Source organism: Uloborus diversus, chromosome 4 (genome assembly GCF_026930045.1).
Source record: "Uloborus diversus isolate 005 chromosome 4, Udiv.v.3.1, whole genome shotgun sequence".
NCBI classification, from domain to species: Eukaryota; Metazoa; Arthropoda; class Arachnida; order Araneae; family Uloboridae; genus Uloborus; species Uloborus diversus.
Window position 1 is genome coordinate 55964458 of NC_072734.1, and position 19014 is coordinate 55983471.

A 19014-nucleotide genomic window follows, 5' to 3' on the forward strand; every position below is an offset into this window, starting at 1 on the left:
CCCATAGGTCTTGCTTTTTTTCCTGATTGATTACGATTCTATGTATTTTGTTCGTAGAATACATTCAAACAAAGGTAACTACTTTCTAATAAGTGAAAAATCCATATCCTCACGAGAAAGTGTTGTGCAACTTTCCTATTACAAATTCCCTGTAAGAAGCAGGATTATAAATGAATACACTGCAATAATCATGTTTTTAGTTTTGTAATTACAAATTAAAATAAGATTCTATGAACTTTTTAATTATGAGAAAAGTAAATGCATAAATTATTTTCATTTTTGTAGTTTTCCTTTTAGTATACTTCTATTAATAATTCTAATTATTTTTTCAATAGTTTATTTTTTACTGTTTTTCGTTCTCGGGAATCGATAAAATCAAGCCAATATTTTGACAGCATATTGAGGTGTATGATATGAGAATGAAGCTTTCGACCTTCGACCCTCCCCTTGGAAAATTCTTGTGTGCGCCACTGACCATGACTAACATAACGTTGAAAATAAAGGAGAGTGGGGACTACGCCTAGTTTCGGAACACTCTGAAGAAACAATAATAACCGTAGTAGTTTTCATTTACCCTCAAGTGAAAATATATTTGAAGGGTAGATGGATGTAATTAAATCGCACATCAAAAATAGGAAACAACTAGAGGTTTTTAGTAACGTTCCATGCGTCAAATAAAATGCGTAAAATAAATCATCAAAGTGAAATAGTTAAGATGAAAAAGCGCTATTGAACTATTTCAAAATGAAAAAAATGGGAATTTGTTTTTAAAATTACAGTACATAAAGATAGAACTTTGTATTTGAAATAAAACTTCCTAAAACTTGCATTGAAACAGATTTTTTTTTTTTTTTTTTGGCTGTAAACTTGCGCTTTTAAAGTAAATGGAAAATTTTCGCTTTTTGTTTTTCATGGGGCAAAGTGAGAGATATAATTTTTTTTTTAATGGAATACTTTCTATTCGATTATGAAAAAAAGTTTCTGATCAAAGGAATAATTAAATAAAGGGTTGAGTGAATAAATAAAAAGATACTGAAAAAATAAATGAATCATAAATTAGTTAATAATTAATATATGTAGAAAAATAAATGAGTGAATAGGTAAGAAAAGAATTGAATGAATGAATAAATAAGTAAATTACTAAATGAAGGAATGTAAATGAATTAATGATTACGTAAATGATTTAGAAAACCATTGAGTGAGAAAACAAAATAAACTATTTCACTTTGCTCTGCACGTACTTGACTAGTTGTGCAAAATATTTAAAATACAAATAAGCTTAATATTAACTAAATAAATACTCTATAGAATATTAAAGGGTCCCAATTAATATTTAAAATGTCAAGAACAAGAACTTTATCATTTAATAATCACAAAATTTTTTCACTTACTACAGAATTTTACAATACAATAATCAATTTTTGAAAACTGCCTGTATACCATATACTCTAATCTTCAGCGGTATTTTTTTCCTGATTGCAGTAGGCTACATGCCCTACTACATAGTTAAAATATCACCAGATAGGTGGCGCTAAAAGCAGAGTAAATATTTCTCCATTTCACTTTGCTCCACATTCCCCTACTAAACTTTAAAAAAAAAAAAAATTCACAGTGTTATCTATAAACAATGATGACGCCTACATATCTTTTAGAAGCAAAATTTTCAAAATGTCTTCTTTGTGCTGCCTGGTGTTCTCTCACTGATAGTTTAGTTTCAAAAATCCCGAAAAGAGTGGCAATACTTGGGGTAATACTAATGGTTCCTGCAAAATTGTCTATCTTTGGCAAAAATGAAACAAAAAAGAAAGCTACCGTCCACTATCCGAAATCATTACAATAGAGAAATAATAATATAAAACAAACGAATTTGTATTTTTCTATTTTCTATTTAAAAGTATTGACCTATAAGATAGAACAAAAGATTATTTTTATAAATAATGTGAAAAATATTTATTTATCTTTTTTTCTTCCAGATCAGAAATCAACGGCATGACTGTAAGTGCGGTATAAAAAAGATAAACTCCTTGTCAAATTCAGAAATTCATTAAAGCTGTCTTCAAGCACAAATTTCTCGAATTCACATCTTCTCCATCCTTTATCTTAAATAAAGAGATTTTTTGGAAAAACAATATTTAAATGATGTGAAACGTTGCGATGTGGTGCTTCCGGTCTTTGTGACGATGTTTTTGAAAGTCTTGGTTGCTTCAATAGTTGAATATGAACCTATCTTTGTGGCGAAAGTTTTAACCATTGCGTATTCAATATGAACCCGTTTGTATACATGAAGCAAAAACAAAACAGCCAAGAAAAATCAGAAACTATCACTCGAAGAAAATTACCAAAAGAGTATCCGTCAAAATTTTCTCTACAATTGGACATGGACCAGCATCTTAATCATAATTCATATTTTTGCTCAGCGAAATTGATTTTAAAAAGTTTTACATATTCATTGCCGGATCACGCGATGTCGCGTGAAGCAAAAAATATCATTACATTCTATCGGTATTGATTAATAGCTGTGTGGGTGTTTGTATTGGCGTGGAACCAATTGTTCTGCAGCGAGCATGTTAAAAAGTTGCCAAAAATCACAAGTGAAGATTTATATAAGAGGTCAATTTTCATAAACTATCACTGGATGTTAAAAATGTTTAATTAACAGTAGCATAAGTGTTAGAAATATTTTATCATGCAATTGTTTTAGATAGAATGTGTACAAACACTTTCGATTTTGTAAAATAAAATTTCCAAATCTAAAATAATTTATTCAGGATATATTTATTCTTTTTCTATAAAAACATTTTTTAGAGATTAATGTGTATAAATATATACAGTTCAGTCCCATGAAGACATTTCCGCGTATACGAAAACAGCTAAACACAATTTTATTCGACGCACTTTAAAGTCAGTCTGACTGAGAGTCTCCTACTGTCTGGTCACATTATACGTGGAAATTGGCAAATTGCCAAGGTAGGACGATTCCATCTTAATGAATCTAGCAGGTGAGAAGGGGGGTTAGATCTTAGAGAAGGAATTATTAATGAAGGGAGCAACTCCAATCATTGGCTTAGCAAAAGTTTGGGCAACGATCTCAAGTCACGTGACTTTACAGCGACGAATCGTTAACACGTTTTGCGTGAAACTAGCGAAATAAACGTGATTTCTTCCAATGTTTCGCTTTATCACATGACTTGGTGTCCTTGTTTCACGTATGAAAGTCTTCACTCCCTCAATTTTATCTCTTCTCGATGGGTTAGATGCATGTATTCTGTAATGTTACTAAGACCTTATTTGCTCTTTGTCTTCATTGAATTGAAGATAAGTTAGGGGGGGGGGGACGAGTTTCTATGGAAACAGAAAATATATATATATATATGAGACGTAGTGGATACAAAGTGCGAAGTAAACAATTATTTTTTTTTTTGGTAGAAACGAACTCAACAACAATATTGTTGTCACTCTTTACGTATTTTGAATGAGAACAAAGGGCAAATTCAACATTAAAAATATACACCACCCCCTGCACATTCTCTAATGGTTCTAAATTCTAACTGTGAACAGAAAAAAAAAATGCCCAATGTTGAGTTCGCCGTTCTTATCCACAGAGCCTCTTATTTCGCTCCATCGGAGTTGTAAACAGAAAAGGTAAACCTGCCACCCCTGCAAACTAATAAATGGATCCACATCCGCCTATAAACCGGATGTTCGCCTTTCCATCTCATCGGTGGTCAGCCAGAATATTGCTGATACATGCAATATACGGACAGCCCGTAAAGAGTTTCATCCTGTATTTTTGTCCTTGTTAGGACTCGTCTATCTGTCTCCAACTCGGTTATTGACTATTCAAAACAAATAAGTCCGTAACAAGGACGAAACTGCAGTCTCTAGATATCAGCGCTGTCTGTATATTGGATGCAGTTCTGTGTCAGCCCAGGCTTAGCACAGGAGTTGTATCTTACTGCTTACTATATCGGTGGTCAAGAAAGCACATGAGTAGATGTAGTCCATTCGTTCTATTTATCAGTTAAACGCACCAGTTTAATCTGTCGCAACCACCGAAAGATGGCAAGACCAGTCATCACAACTTCCAAAATTTAAAAGTAAGCAAAGAGGGAAATTATATTTTATCCATATAAATTTTTCTTCTATACTGCTAATGGCGTAACTGCTATCCTCTGTTATACACTGCAGTTTATCAAAACGAAAAAGTTAAGAAACATCGAAAATGTCCAAACAAAAGTACATGGGTGACCCACTTGCTATTAAGTAGCATGACAAGAGCCCTAAAACAGGTATACACTCAGGGTCGGACACATAGTATCATTTTAGGGGAGGGGGTCATACTGAAGAATGATCCCCCCCACTTGGGTGTCAATAAAAAGCATCAACTCGACCAGAAAAAAGGCACTTAATAGGGCACAAACGTTGCAAATTATTTTTATAAGCAATGAAAAGAAATAGAGTATTTCAAATATTTAACTTCAATAATAATTCAGGAATTGAAAAGATTTAAAATCGCTAGTACTTCATTCATAAAGTGTTTGAACACAGTGTCGATGGATACTATTCTCGACGGCTTAAAGGGGGTCATGACCTCCATGACCCACCCCTTGTACCCGCCATCCGCCACTGTATATATTAGCACCAGGTAGACATTGTGATTAATGTCTCAAGGAGTGTAGGGTTAAAAAAAAATTACCCGACCAAAAGGAAGCAAAATGAGACTAGAATTCTCCTCACTTCTAACGCCAATCGCTCAACTTAAAACTACTGAACGCTTTTTCACGCTTTTTTCCAATCGATTTTGAAATCAGATTCAACGCAATAAATATTAAAGAATATATTTTCAATAACCGCTTAGTAAAAACATGCTTAAGCATTTTCATTTTTTCCCCCAAAGCCAAATTTAACATAAATTCCAAAATACTCTATTTTAGCTTATTACGTTTGCACACACATACACAAACATACATACATGTTACCGCGCACACACACAAACACACATACACGCTACCGTAAAAGTTCGAAATTGAAAATGTAGACTCTCACCGGTGATTATCCGGATACATTCGGTATTTCACCAATGACTTAGGTATGTGATTATTAATATTCACTTACTAATCTACACCTTTACCAGATGTCAGTTACACAGTAAAATATATACCACATATTTTAAATAAAATATATACCATGTATAATTTATGAATAAATATTTATTTTGCTTTGATCGATCATATTAAAGCAATGTGGCATAACAATTAGCAATAATCATTAAATAACTACAACTCATCGTTTTCTCATACGCACCAACATTTTTTACATTTCTAAAACATCCAAAACTGAGTCATATGGTATTCTTTTCAGAGACACAAAGAAACCAATCTACCATCTCTTAAAACTTTACAAGAGTCCCATTGCGAACGCTAAAGTTAATCATCAAGTATTCAGTAGTGAATTTTAATAACTACGATTTAAATAAATGAGTTGAATTGTTGTCATGGACATGAGGTTCGCGGTCCGCTGGGTTTTGAATTCTCAATTCAGATTGAATAGAGGATTTTCATCTCGTAAACGACTTTCTTCAGCTTTGTTTACCCTCCCCCTAATTTTAGTTGTAGATAAGGACACGAAAAGCGATGATTTCATACTCTATTTTCTGTGAACTCTGCTCTTTTATTAAAAGACAAATACTTGAAGGACCTTATACAGCAGGGCTACTAAAAATGCGGCCCACGGAACCATGCCAACCCTTAGTAGGGGTCCACGACAAATTTCGGAAAAAAATGTTTGAAAACTTACCAGGATACTTCAATAACGCTTTTGTATTTTAAGAAAAGAATTTTTAACTGCGAAGTATGGAGCCTTTGAGCACTACTTTTCGACATATCAAAGTACAATGTAAGCAAAACCATGCGCATATGGTCGATCCGTTTTCTGCAACAAAATTGTGCAATCTGTCGTGATATGAATATGACTCTTTGATAGACAGGTGCATTGATTTTGAATGTTCGTAGTGTAGACCGGGGCACGTTTACGAGGATTTTTTTCAATGAATTCTCTAAATTTTATGTTTGAACATGGAAAATTTTAGACATTGTGGTTTTATAAAGCAGTTAATAAAGTCAAAATTTGTATATTCAGTTGTTGCTAAGCTTGTGTTTTTAACCGTAAAAAAAATGTTTTTCAGTTCAAGTCGGTTGCTTAAACTTGCCCCGAACGCGGGAAAAGTTTACGCATCGAGTGGGGCACGTTTACGCGTAATAAAAATGATACCAAGGAGTAAGTGATATAGATATATAACCAAATAAATATGTTTTATTTCTCTTAAAACATTTTGAAAATAAGAAAATCATAAATAATTAAAGAACATTTGATAGGCTAAGCTAAATTTATAGGGCTTATTGCCAATTAAAAACAGAAACTATTTAGTTATCTTATTCATCACTGTTAGATATTACTAACAAAAATAAAGTATTCCTTTTCGTATACTCGCATACTTGTCATGGGACTGCGTTTAGACATCTAAGACATTGAGCCTGTCTTGTCCTTTTTTCGATTGGTTGTGTGATTTTAAACTATAGATGCAAGCACAATTTTCTACTTCGTAAACATAATCGTTCATTAATTTCCTTTTTACACAGTGTGGTAACTGTTTCCCTGTCGCAGCCTTTGGTTTCATACTTTTTTCTTTGATATGTTCTATTTTTGCTTCAATAGAAACATGTAAATTGTAAAGTAATTTCGCCTTTTTTTTTTTTTTTTTTTTGTAGCTTCTAACTGCTTTTATCTGAGGGCTTCTTTATTTGGAATATCAGTTAGGACAAAAGAAAAAAAAAGAGGATGCTCACATACTTTTCCTGGTTCCTAAGCTTTGGTCCTACTTTTTCAAATGGTCTCATTGGGGAAGTCCATATGTGACGATTTGGAAGTCCTAGTGGGAGAAATACTTGGATTATCGATAAGCCTTTCATTATTTTGACATCTAACGTCGTTCTGTTAGTGTTTTGAACGTAAGTCTTACCATGTTTAAAATGAAGAAAATGTATTACAGGCTGAATAGTGTATAAAGTTAAAGCTGAACAGACATGAAGACAACATTATATGGTTATAAGCTATAAGATACGAATCTGATACTTAATTAAAAATGAATGGTGATTTTCAAAACTAAATAACCTGAAAATACTAAAGGTTTGAGAAAGTACTGAGTGAAAAAAGCGTCCGGGGCCCGTTTAGAAGTAAGACAGAGTAGTAAGACACAGTAAGAACGTGCGTAAATGTGCCCCTATGAAAATGCGTAAACGTGCCCCGTCGGTAAGTTTGGATTTATTTTTAACGTGCGACAAAATTTAATTACCTTTCTATTCATATAAATACAATTTTCAAAAAAAGGATAGAATTCTGCTTTTTTTATATATTTATTTGTTTTTAACAAAGTATTATTTATTCACAATAAGCTTCAAAACGTTCAACACAAAATTTACTCGACTCGGTAGAAAACAGATTTTTCTATCCGCATGCTAAACCGAAGCTCGACTGATGCTCAAAAGTTCGTAAGAATACTTGCTAGGGAGTAGCATCAGTCTGGTATGATTGTTGGCTCTCCATTTATAACTCGTTTTGAAAAAAGGGCACTGCGTAAACGTACCCCGGTCTATCCTACAATCTTTAAGATATACAGTGGCTTCCAAAAGTGCTCATACACTTACGGTTTTCCATGAAATACGCTCCTATCCATTGGTTAAAAATAATATTTTGAAAAAGGATTTTAATTATAACATATATGATCTATTTTCAACAAAATGACATGAAAATTTTTATCAACATAATAAAACTTAATGTTTAAGAAATTAATAATCAAAAACTACCAGAATTTTTTTCTCGCAAAAGTCTTCGCACACTTTGAAAAAATATCTATATACACTTGACTCTCTGTTTAACGACTTTCAAGGAACCACAAAAAACCGTCCTGAAGTAAATTGCATCCTTAAATAGAATGCTTTTAAAACTACAGTGGAGCATCCGAGACCGTAAAAAAACGTCTTTAAACAGAGAAAATTGTTAAATAGAGCGTCGTTAAACAGAGAGCCAACTGTATTAGTTAATATCTAACTTTTCATTAAGTTATTATGTAGTAGAAATATTATTCAACATCCAAAACAGCTTTTAAACGTCTGGAAATAGATTTTATTGCTTTTCTTTCTTTTTTGCGCAATTTCTGAGTAAGTGTTCAACCACACTTCCGAGTTTTACTATTTCTAGTTCGCGTTTCGTTTAAATGCTGTATTTTCGTAATCTTGTCTCCAGATATCTCTAAATATGTTACGTTAAATTTAAATCTGGCGATTGAGGAAATATTTCTAAGCTAAAGGAGAACTTTTGAGGCACCAAATGCAAACGTTGAAAACTGTGCGCTTCTTATCTTTATCTTGATAAAAAACAAAGTTGTTTGCTATAACTAAATTTTGGCCTAATAGTTTAGTTTTTAAAAATATTTAAATGAGCCGCATGATTCATTATTTCATCAATAAGTTCCAAACTTGCCAAGTTCTGATGCTGATTTGCACTTTCTCACAAGAACACCATCACCGTACTGATTAACTCATCCAAGTAAGCTCTTAAGATTAAATTCCTCATTTTTTCTTCTCCTTAAAATTTTATAAAATTGGAACCAAAAATGTTGTAAATCCTTTCATCTGTAAGAAAGACGTTATTCCAAAACGTTTCGAGCTTATTTATCATTGATTTTACGACGGAATGCGTAAGCTTTCTGTTTTTCGCACGAACAAAACATTTTTCGTGGGAAGAGCTCTCTTTTAATCCAGCTTGTCAGAGAACTCAGCGAACAATTTTTGGTGAAATTAAAGCGAAAAATTTTCACGAAGTTCTCCAGAAACTATAACAGCACTTAAATGTGTATTTTTCGTAAATGTTTTAACCGTAAATCTCCGATCATTTTTTTTTTTAACTTTGGCGGTTGATATTTTCTTACCTTAATTTTGTCCCGATTTTTTTCTTTAATGCATTCTCTCACATACTTTATTATAGAAGGGTATACATTAACTAAGTGATATTTCGAACCGATTTGCGCAACTACGATAAAAAATAAATCTAATTTCGAATGGTGTTAGTTGTTTTTTTACGAATACCAGCTATTTTAAAATGATAAGCAAAATATTAGGGAATAAACGATCAATATTTCAAGAAAAATACTGGATTTTTTTAGAAGGACATAGGAAGGATGTGAAAAAATATTGAACTTCCTATTTGAATTCCATTTCGCGTTATTTTGGTTTTACTTCAAAATTTCTAAGTATACGAACACTTTTTTGGAGCTACTTCAAGTTGTTTGGCGCATAACATTTTTACTTGACTTCTAAGATTTTGCAATTTTTCTCGTTCTCTGCTCTGCGTTTGACTTCGTTCCGAAAACAAAAAATACCATATGTTCGTCGGAAAAGCATTTAGCACAACTCATTGATGCGAATCCATATTTTCACCCTACACAGCCACCACATTAAATATTGAGTTGTCTACAGCTGATCCGATATTGTACTCCATCCAGGGGTGCGCACAAAAGGGGATGAGAAGGGACACCTGTTGGCCCAGGCGCATATAAACTACCTTTACTCAGCCTGAGATCCTGTTATAGTTTTGGGATTCCAATTGACTGGACGACTCAAATACATCGACCATGTTTTTTCAAAACCAAATTATGTGAACAAATTTCGTTCCTCAGAAGTTTTATTTTTCCATTTAGATTTTTTTAATCCCATCTTCTTTCGAAGTGAAACAACGATTAAAACGTTCAAAACAAACTATAAAAGAGACAGGTGAGGTTTTTACGTGGTAGCCAATCAACAGTCTCCAAATTTTTACATGGTCTCTAACAAAGTAAAGGTTGTTTATATGTGGCCCGGGTCGAAGTCTGAAGGGGGTCAGTTTCTTTTTAATGAGGGGTGAAATGTAGGGTTAAATAATGTGGAGGGGAGCCCGTAAAAGTCATTCGTCACGGACCCCAAAATTTCTGTGCACGCCTAACTCCAGCTATCGAAAATTTATTCCAATACGATAAACTATGCCAATTAAAACAACTTAACTCTACCCATTAATTCAATGTTCCAGTAATCGTTTTGTTATCTATTGATTTCAGTCTTTTTCAATCGATTTTTGTAGTTCAGAGTTTGTAAATAAAGTTGATCATTATAAGCTACTTACTCTTTTTGTAAATAGTGATGTTCCCCTCTAATTAGTGATGTGTAATTCAAGTCCATTAGCTACACTAAGTATCTATACACTCTAACGACAGGGGTCCGCTTTGATCATTGGTCTATGTAAGTGTACGCTGGCTATAAAGTTTGGGACGCCCGATATAGAGATAATTGGAATGATAAAATTATATATATGTGACCGTTAAAGTAAGGAATCCGTTATTTTATAGAATATCAAGTTATTTCATGGAATAACTGATCGTGTCCGTTAAAGTGTAAAACTCTCTTGTATTTCATGTTTTAACTAGTTATTTCATAGAATAACGGACTGAAGCCCGTTAAAGTGTAAAATAATCTATATCATATATCTTGCACGACAAATACTTTACCTTCCACCCCAGTGTTACCCCCAAAATGTTCGTATAAAACCCAGTGTGTCAACAGAAAATGTTTTTGTTTTAGAAATAATTTTCTTTGTAATTCCAAGTGTCATTTTAGTAATCCCTGTTGTAAAAAATGATTTTATGGTACATTTCCATAAATGCAATTTATACGCTGCATAAATAGATAAATTGCTTCCTTTTCATTTTAACTGTCTCTCATTAGTTAATTTATAGAATACCTAGTTATTTCATAGAATAACTAGTTAAAATGTCAAATTAATAACATATTACACATTTTAACGGACACGATCAGATATTACATGGAATAACTAGGTATTCTATAAAATTACTGCATTATATACTTTAACGGTAACATATACATATATATAATCGCTAAATAAATTCCCTTAACATAGGATTTAAAAAAATAAATAAAAAAACAAAGAAACACTTATACCAGTATTATTTAATATGCTTTAATATTTTTCGGTTTAAATGTTGCTTTTAGTTCTGAAAAATATTCTTGTCATTAACACGAACATACATTTTGGAGCTATATTTCAAAACTTTTTCCCCTTTAATATTCGAGGGATACATGATTCTAGTGTACCCATTTTGTGGAGGATAATTCTCACTGAGGAACTCTCCGAGGAAAATATGTTTGATAGTATGTAAGATTTTAACTAGAAATGAACATTTAATAATAATAATTTACCATTCTAAAGTAAACTATTGTCAACAAACAAAATTTGATTTTGGATTTTACAAATTTGAGACCATTTAATAAAGCTAGCTGATCAGATTTTATGGGCTTCTAGCACAAATCTAAAGCTTCAGCGCATGAGGCAAATTACAGCTGTTGCTCAAAGTTACTGACCCATGGCTATTGAATAATTTACCATTAATTTTTATTATTTTATAAAAAATACGATCATTTATACCGTTTAGTTAAAAATGTTAATTAGGTTCCATGAGTCTCTAATGTGGATCTAAAACTACGGAATAAAACTACAGCTGAGTCACGAAGTTATTGCCTCGCGGATTAAAAAGTAATATAATTTAAAACAACAAAATATCAACAAATGTAAACTAAAGTTGTAAAGCTTGAAATTCTGAATAAAATGAGTACCCACAACGTATTATCTTTGTTACAATACTAAGCTCACAACTTATTTAAAAGTTTGGCATAAAACACTAAAAAGGCGCTTCAAGCCGAACATACCTTTACCACTCCCACTGACTCTTCTCAAGATCTTCAAGGAATAGAAGATCGAGACACTAAAAAACCATGGTAGTGTTTTACTCCGTACGGAAGCAACTACACAGTTAAGTGATCACCATGTTGACATACTAGATGTAAGGCAAATGCACCAGTAGTGGCCACTGCGTCAGTAGTGGCCACTTTAAGGTTTATATTTTAAAAATAAGGATTCTAGGGATCCCAGTGGATTCAAACTTGCAGGAGGTAGACTTCAGGCTATAGTGTAGTAGGCAGTTCAAGGAGGAGTAGGTTGAGCATCATGGAGCATTCTTATCAACTATTTCATACGGTCGCCTGGATTGTCGATGTTTTTTCAGCTGTCTTCTAACGCTTCTCCGTAACGAGGTATATAAACATTGTGTTGTATTATGAATAGAATAATGCTGAATAATAATATTTTTAGAGCTGTAACCATGTTATGAAATGTGAAAGATCATGTTTGGAACGTTTTCAACTTGAAATAGTTGCTTTTTTGGCTGACAGTTTACCTGGCCACTACTGGTACCAAAAAAGTTGGGAAATAAAAAAGTGGCCACTGAGTGGCCACTATTGAACCAGGAAGGGTTTTTCATAAATGAACTCAATTTCCCTTTTAATAGGTTGTAATCTCTTTACATAAAAACCTCCCTCATTTCTGACATAATATTACTGTGTGATCTAGTAGTGGCCACCCGGTGACCACTTCTAAACAGCAGTATGGCCACTACTGACTCCTGTAGGGCCACTGATGGATCAAATTTGAGGTTTGAAAAAAATTGAACAAATTGACATTTTGGCATTTTTAAAACATGGGACGATTAAGGAAGAGAAGGGCTATAATATGCTCATTGAGTTTCAAATATGGTAATTGATAGTGTATGCCCACAGTTCAAAAAAGCCAAAAATATGTTTCACTGTGACGACTGTTAGTGCGTTTACCTCTTCTATGGACAGGCCCGGATTACTTAATGGGCCATCCTGTAGGCCCATACGCCTTGGACTAGGGGCGCATATCACGGGGGTGGGGGATTATTAAATAGCTTGTTGGTAAAAAAAACACACACACAGGAATTTGGCGCGCTATTACAAAAAGAGGAGAAACATTCTACTAGAACCGAGAAAGAGATTGCAATCTGCTTGTTGAGCAAGTAACAAAATGAAGGGGAAAGGGCATAATGCTTGATCGAAATTATCTTTTTTCTAAGCAAACCAAATAATTTTTAATTTCTTAGATTTAAACAATCATTTTTTGAAAATACAGATTTTTTAAAGGTAAAACACTTATTAGAAGTGAGTCACACACACTGTAACAAATTTCGGAAACGTTTCTAGATATATCGGAAACGTTTCCGAAATAGTAGGAATCCTTCATCCAATAGCGAACTCCTCAATATTCAGAAAGCTTTTTGTTATTTCAAGAAAACTAGAAGCGGAAGTGATGACGCAACGCTTCGAAACCTATTTCATCCTTCCAACACAGGCGCCAATGAGTCGGAAATAACGAGAACTTCTTTTTTTCTTATCTATGGTTGCTGAAGTCAGCAACTGTTTAGAATTGGACTGCTTGTTATTTCATGTCCAGAGAGTAGTAAAATATGTCGAAACTAATTTTACGCCGTTGCATTTTGGACTGCCCTTGCTTTTTTAGACGATGTTCGCAGCTATTAAGTTAGTTAATAACCATTTGCTTCTTTACAATTTCCAATGCGACCATAATTAGAGATATATTGTGTGTTCAAGCGTGAATAGTTTCAACACCCGTGTTTATACTTAATGAAACGAAACCCTTTGGATTACTTATTCAGTTGTAATGGAGGTACTTAGATTTTCTTCCGCTCATGTTCACTTGTAAGTATTAATGAATATTTTAAAACATGTTGTTATATACATTTATATTTTTGTTGATTTGCATTTGATGAGGCTCCAATTGTAACTGTTTTTGGGTTTATCGAATTAATTTAAAGTTATCCTACATACCTATGTGCGCGGTGTACTATTTGTTGTAACAAACTGAAACTGATTAATTACGCAAAAGAAATAAGGTTTATATTTGAGAAGCAATCACAGAAAAGTTATTTCGAAATACTTGGATGTACATACATTTTGGTTCAAAAAGGAAAAAAAAATCAATTGTTTAATTCATTAGAAATATGGTAATGCAAATATTTTCTACTATTGTAATATGCTTCACAAAAAATGTGCCGGTATAATTTATCTTTTTTTATTATAATTTATTCATTCATTTAAAAATATTTATACCATTAGAAAATGACCATGTTATCTATTAGTAAGAACATAATTATGCAATTAATTCATCTGCTTATTCATTTTGTTAAATGTGGTTAACAATAAAAAAATTCCTTGACATTAGTTGTTCCGAAAATAACATTTCCTTCGTGGATATACTAGTTTAATGTAGGACAGTCAGGAGGAATGAGTCAGTGGCAAAAATGGAACAGCTGCATTTACATGCCGAAATAAAAAGTAATATTATTTCATGTCATCGTTTTAAAAGTGATCAGCTTTTAAATACTATGTTATTAATATGCAATGCACATATGGTGAGAAGACGAGGGGCGTTCACCACGCAGACTGTGCCATTGACATTTTCAAGGGGTTGCTTTTTTTAAGGGGGGGGGGGGCCGCTTTATATCATTTTATGGGTGCACCATCACTCTTATAGTGTGGGGGGGGGGGACTCTCGTATATATGAAATGGAATAATCATGTAATAGAGTTCAATGTTTTAATAAATAAAATATATAATGCATTTTGCGCACACTGTAAAAATAAAATCAGTAACCTATTTTGAATAAGTATTTATATTTGTGATGAGATGGAAAAGGGCAAGAACAGAAGAATCAACCCGAATGGTTCCAGCAGGGGGACTTGGTGTCATATTTAAATTCATCAATTTCTCTGTTGGTACTTTTCGGTACACTTTGTTCGTCAGAGAAATTGACTTGAGGTGAACGAATTCCGGAACGCGAAGGGTAGGTAAGTCCTGTCAAATTTTATCCGAAGATAAAAGCTATCAAGTTTGATACAAGATATGTTTTTAAGTTCTGCATTAAAATTACAATATGTTGATAGTTTTGTATTGAAAATATTGAGAGATAAACTGAAGTTTAAGATTGTTTAACAAACAATCCCACTTTTCAGAAGGTATCCCCACTCTAATTCCCCGACGATTTTGTGATTAGGAATGAAACTACTAGGTTATTTCATAATTTTTCAAAAATTTATAACTGTGCATCTGCATATGTTATGCTGTTAACCATGCTATTTGTCATCAGAAATTCAAAAAAAAAAAAAAAAAAATCCACGAATGATTCTAAAATTGCTTGTTTCATTGCTCTTAGATATGAAAGAATTGAAACTGATATGGCATGCAATACTATAGTAAAGAATTATTTTTTAGAAAAAATCACGGAAAAAGGATTCCGAAATTCTCAGAAACGTTTTTGAAAATTGTTTGGAGAATTCCGAAATACTCGGAAATATTTTCGAAACTTTCATGAACCACAGCTGCACAGAATACTCAGAAACATTTCTGGAAATTACGGAAAGAGGATTCCGAAATACTCAGAAACGTTTCTGAAAATTACAGAAAGAGGATTCCAAAATACTCAGAAACATTTCTGGAAATTATAGAAAGAGGATTCCGAAATACTCAGACACGTTTCCGGACATTACAGAAAGAGAATTCCGAAATAATCAGAAACGTTTCTGAAAATTTCATGAATTGCAGCTGCACGATATACTCAGAAACGTTTCCGAATTTTTTTTACAGTGCATAGTAAAATTAGAAAAAGTCATGATATATAAAATTCCCAGTTATAGCACTTGTTTATGGGACAATTTTTTTCTTTAGTAGTCTAAATCATGTCAGTAAGTATGTGTTTTGCAATTTATAATCTATTGATTCATATTTATTTATGACTGCTAACAGTCAGGGACGCCCAGAATTCAAATTTTTTGAAGGGGGAAATTATCAGTTTACCAGATAAATCCTCAAAGCTTACCGAATAAAAAATAGGAGCATGGTACTAATAGTAGTTTTCTAAATTATCTGCGACTAGCAATAATTTAGAAGTTACTAAAATTATGTTTACAATAAATAGCATAAATAATCAGAAAAAAATATTAAAGTACTTAAAAAATAATTTTCCAGACAATACCAGATATTTACCGCCAAAGTTTTATGATTGGTTACAAATGTTGTAAAATTTCCGAATTTGTGAAATATGTAACATTTACGGACATCGATGTACAAAACGTCCGTAATTAATTCTTCAGACCAATTTTATTTTCTAAAATCTTCATTAACTCAAGACATAGCTGAGAATTAATGATAATTTTTATGAGTCACTTGAATCAACACGGATGACTTAAAATTTTTGCATCGAATGCGATCGGCAAAATTAGAAATCTAAATGTCCTCAACTAGACAATAAGACATATAAGGAGGGTTAAAAAAAAATGCTAAATATATAATTATAAATGTTCAAAATGTAAAATCACAAGGAAAAGAAAAATGAGCGAGTATTAAAGAAGCGAATGCAATCGGATTTAGAAATGTGTGAAAAATGGGGATTAACACGTAATAGCGTAAAAAATGGCCAAGATGCGTAAGTTTAAGTTAATGTGCAGAATTCGATAATTATGCATGCTCTTGAACTCAAAATCCATGACCAATTGTCAATTTCCATGATTTTTGAGTACTTTTTGCCGAAAATCATAACTTTCCATGCCCATTTTTGATCATAGCCGAAATCTATGATTTTCTAGGTGCATGGACACTAGGATGGAACGAAAAAAAAGTTTTTGATTTTCAATTTGCCGTAGTGCGGAAAAGTTGCCTTTTCTTGCAAACAAGATGTAAAAAAAAAAAATGAAAAATATTGAAGCACGTCTTGAGGTGCCGCAAAGAGCATGAAGTTTTGCAAAATTGCAATTTTTGCTATATTTTAAATTTTTTAAAAGAAACTTCAAATTTATCTTTATGCTTCAAATGCTGTCGAAAAGCAATTTTTATGCTCAACAGGTCGCACAATAACTTTTTTTTGTTGTTCGGATTGTGTCTTGAGGTGCCGCAAGAGCGAAGTAAGTTTCGCAAAAACGCACTTTTTGCCGAATGCACTGGCATCTGGGAGCTTGAGTCATTGCAGCAGCGGATGTTTAAATGAGGCGAGGCTGGTCAGCAGTGATTTGTGTGAGTGGGGCTAAGCTTAGATCAGGTGTCAATTTCTTTGTCGAGTTGAGTTAGTGAGTAACGTAAAATTTCGTTAGTTGGTAAGATACTTCATTGTTGTGAGTTGCAATGGCTCAGTCTAAACAAGTGCAGACGAGACAAACATCAGAATGTCCTATTTTTGGAATCTTTATAGCGATTTCAATGAAGTTTTACTACCTACTTACGAAGATGTGATGAAATGCTACTGTTTTATTGGACACGTCCTAAAAAGTGCGGCTGGAAAAGATCTTTCTGTAAGTGAAATATACATGACTTTTTAGTTTCCAGAATAGATTATATTTGGTCAAGAGCTTCTTTGAGACAACAGGAATAGAAGCCTAACGGATTCTTAGGTGGTAAAACAAAAGAATCAAACGAATTTAAAGACAAAATATGTCAACAGCTGGAAACCTGTTCTAATCTTCCTGGGGATACTTCCTTCCTATTGAAAATAACCTTCTTTTTGAGAACATACAGGACATAAGTACCGATCACAAATATGTATTGGATATGTGTGTCACTATATCAAGTGGAACTTGCTCACTAGATTTATCTTCAAGGAACCTGGGAAAACTTCCCCACTCCAGATGATTTACATTTGCAAACCGTGTATTTCGATTGTACGTGGCAACTAAAAATCCGACTGAAGATCTCAAGACTCTGACTCAGTACATTGTTAAAGTGTAGTAAAGTATAGTTTCTTTTATATAGGCGTGGCATTTCACTAAAATTGTTTGAAACAAACAATAATACTGAAATATATTAATAGTAATTATTATTCATTCATACATTTTCAAGAAAACATCCATTTCTTGTACGGATCAAGTGGGCAATGCCTATGCTCCTGTGTGGTTTAATATCAAGTTAAAACCTTCTCGTACTCATGGCTCTAAACATTTACTTGAACGTATCTTACATTCACGATATCTCTCTCATGATTTTAGGAACATTATAGACCGGGTAATATAAAGAAATGGGTATTTTGATGCAACAGAAAATCTCCATTTGGCTATGTTATGCAAAGAGCGGTGAAATGTAAGAGAACTTGGATTACGACGTGTGTTGATTGCAAGAACACAAAGTAGAGGCGGGGTTAAGAAGTTTAAAGTTCAACAAATAATTTTTGCTGCCAAAGATTACATCGATTTGATCTCATGGGGTGAAAATGAAATAACCGAACCCCCCTTGGTAAAACATTTGTCTAGTGAATCCCTCAAAGTGAAACTTGTTACACCTAAGCGGCTCTTAAAAAGTATGGTCCAGTCGCAGGAGATGGAAAAATTGACTCAAGAGTTATTTGGAAGAAAAAATTATTTGGTAACAAAAAAAAAAACGCTTTAATGTGTTAAAGAAGTAGACACAAACATCATACAGGTTTAACAATCCTTTAGGGTTTAACAATTTATTTACAATCATTAAGAATACTTTAAATGGTAAAAATTGAATTGTTAATGTCTTTTATAGTATACTAGTGATAGCCGCATGGCTTTGCCCATTGTAGAAAAATTAAAAGGTCATTTGGTTTGCTTCAATATTTACAAATAATGTAAGAAGAATTTCTCGCCAATTGGCTTGCCCATGTTACGGTTAAACATCATGAGAACTTGGTAATTTACTCGCCCATCTTATAATTTTGCTCGGGTAAATGTGATTAAAATTTGAATATAAAAAGAACAAAATCGAGTCTTCGAAAAATCGCTTCGAGGTGCACCCCCCCCCTCCATGCTAAAACTAACTGTGTGCCAAATTTCATGAAAATCGGACTAACGATTTAGGCGCTATACGCGTCACAGAGATCCAGACAGAGATCTAGATCTCCAGACAGACTTTCAGCTTTATTATTAGTAAAGATTATGATTTTTTTTAAACTGTATTTTGTAATTAATATTTCTTTCCTAATATAATGCTTAAAAATGTATTTACTGTCATATTATGTGCCGTTATACACAGT

The 19014-nt window shown here is 33.0% G+C and overlaps 1 protein-coding gene across 1 annotated transcript in view; it reads left to right on the top strand.

Moving 5' to 3' along the window:
* LOC129220581 (corticotropin-releasing factor receptor 1-like) overlaps positions 1-2740 on the top strand; it is a 68233-nt gene extending 65493 nt beyond the window's left edge. Inside the window, exon 10 of the mRNA XM_054855012.1 lies at positions 1974-2740. Within this exon, the coding sequence (XP_054710987.1) occupies positions 1974-2010 (37 nt within the window). The 3' untranslated portion in view covers positions 2011-2740. The remainder of the gene's footprint in view (positions 1-1973) is intronic.
* Positions 2741-19014: the final 16274 nt, after the last annotated feature.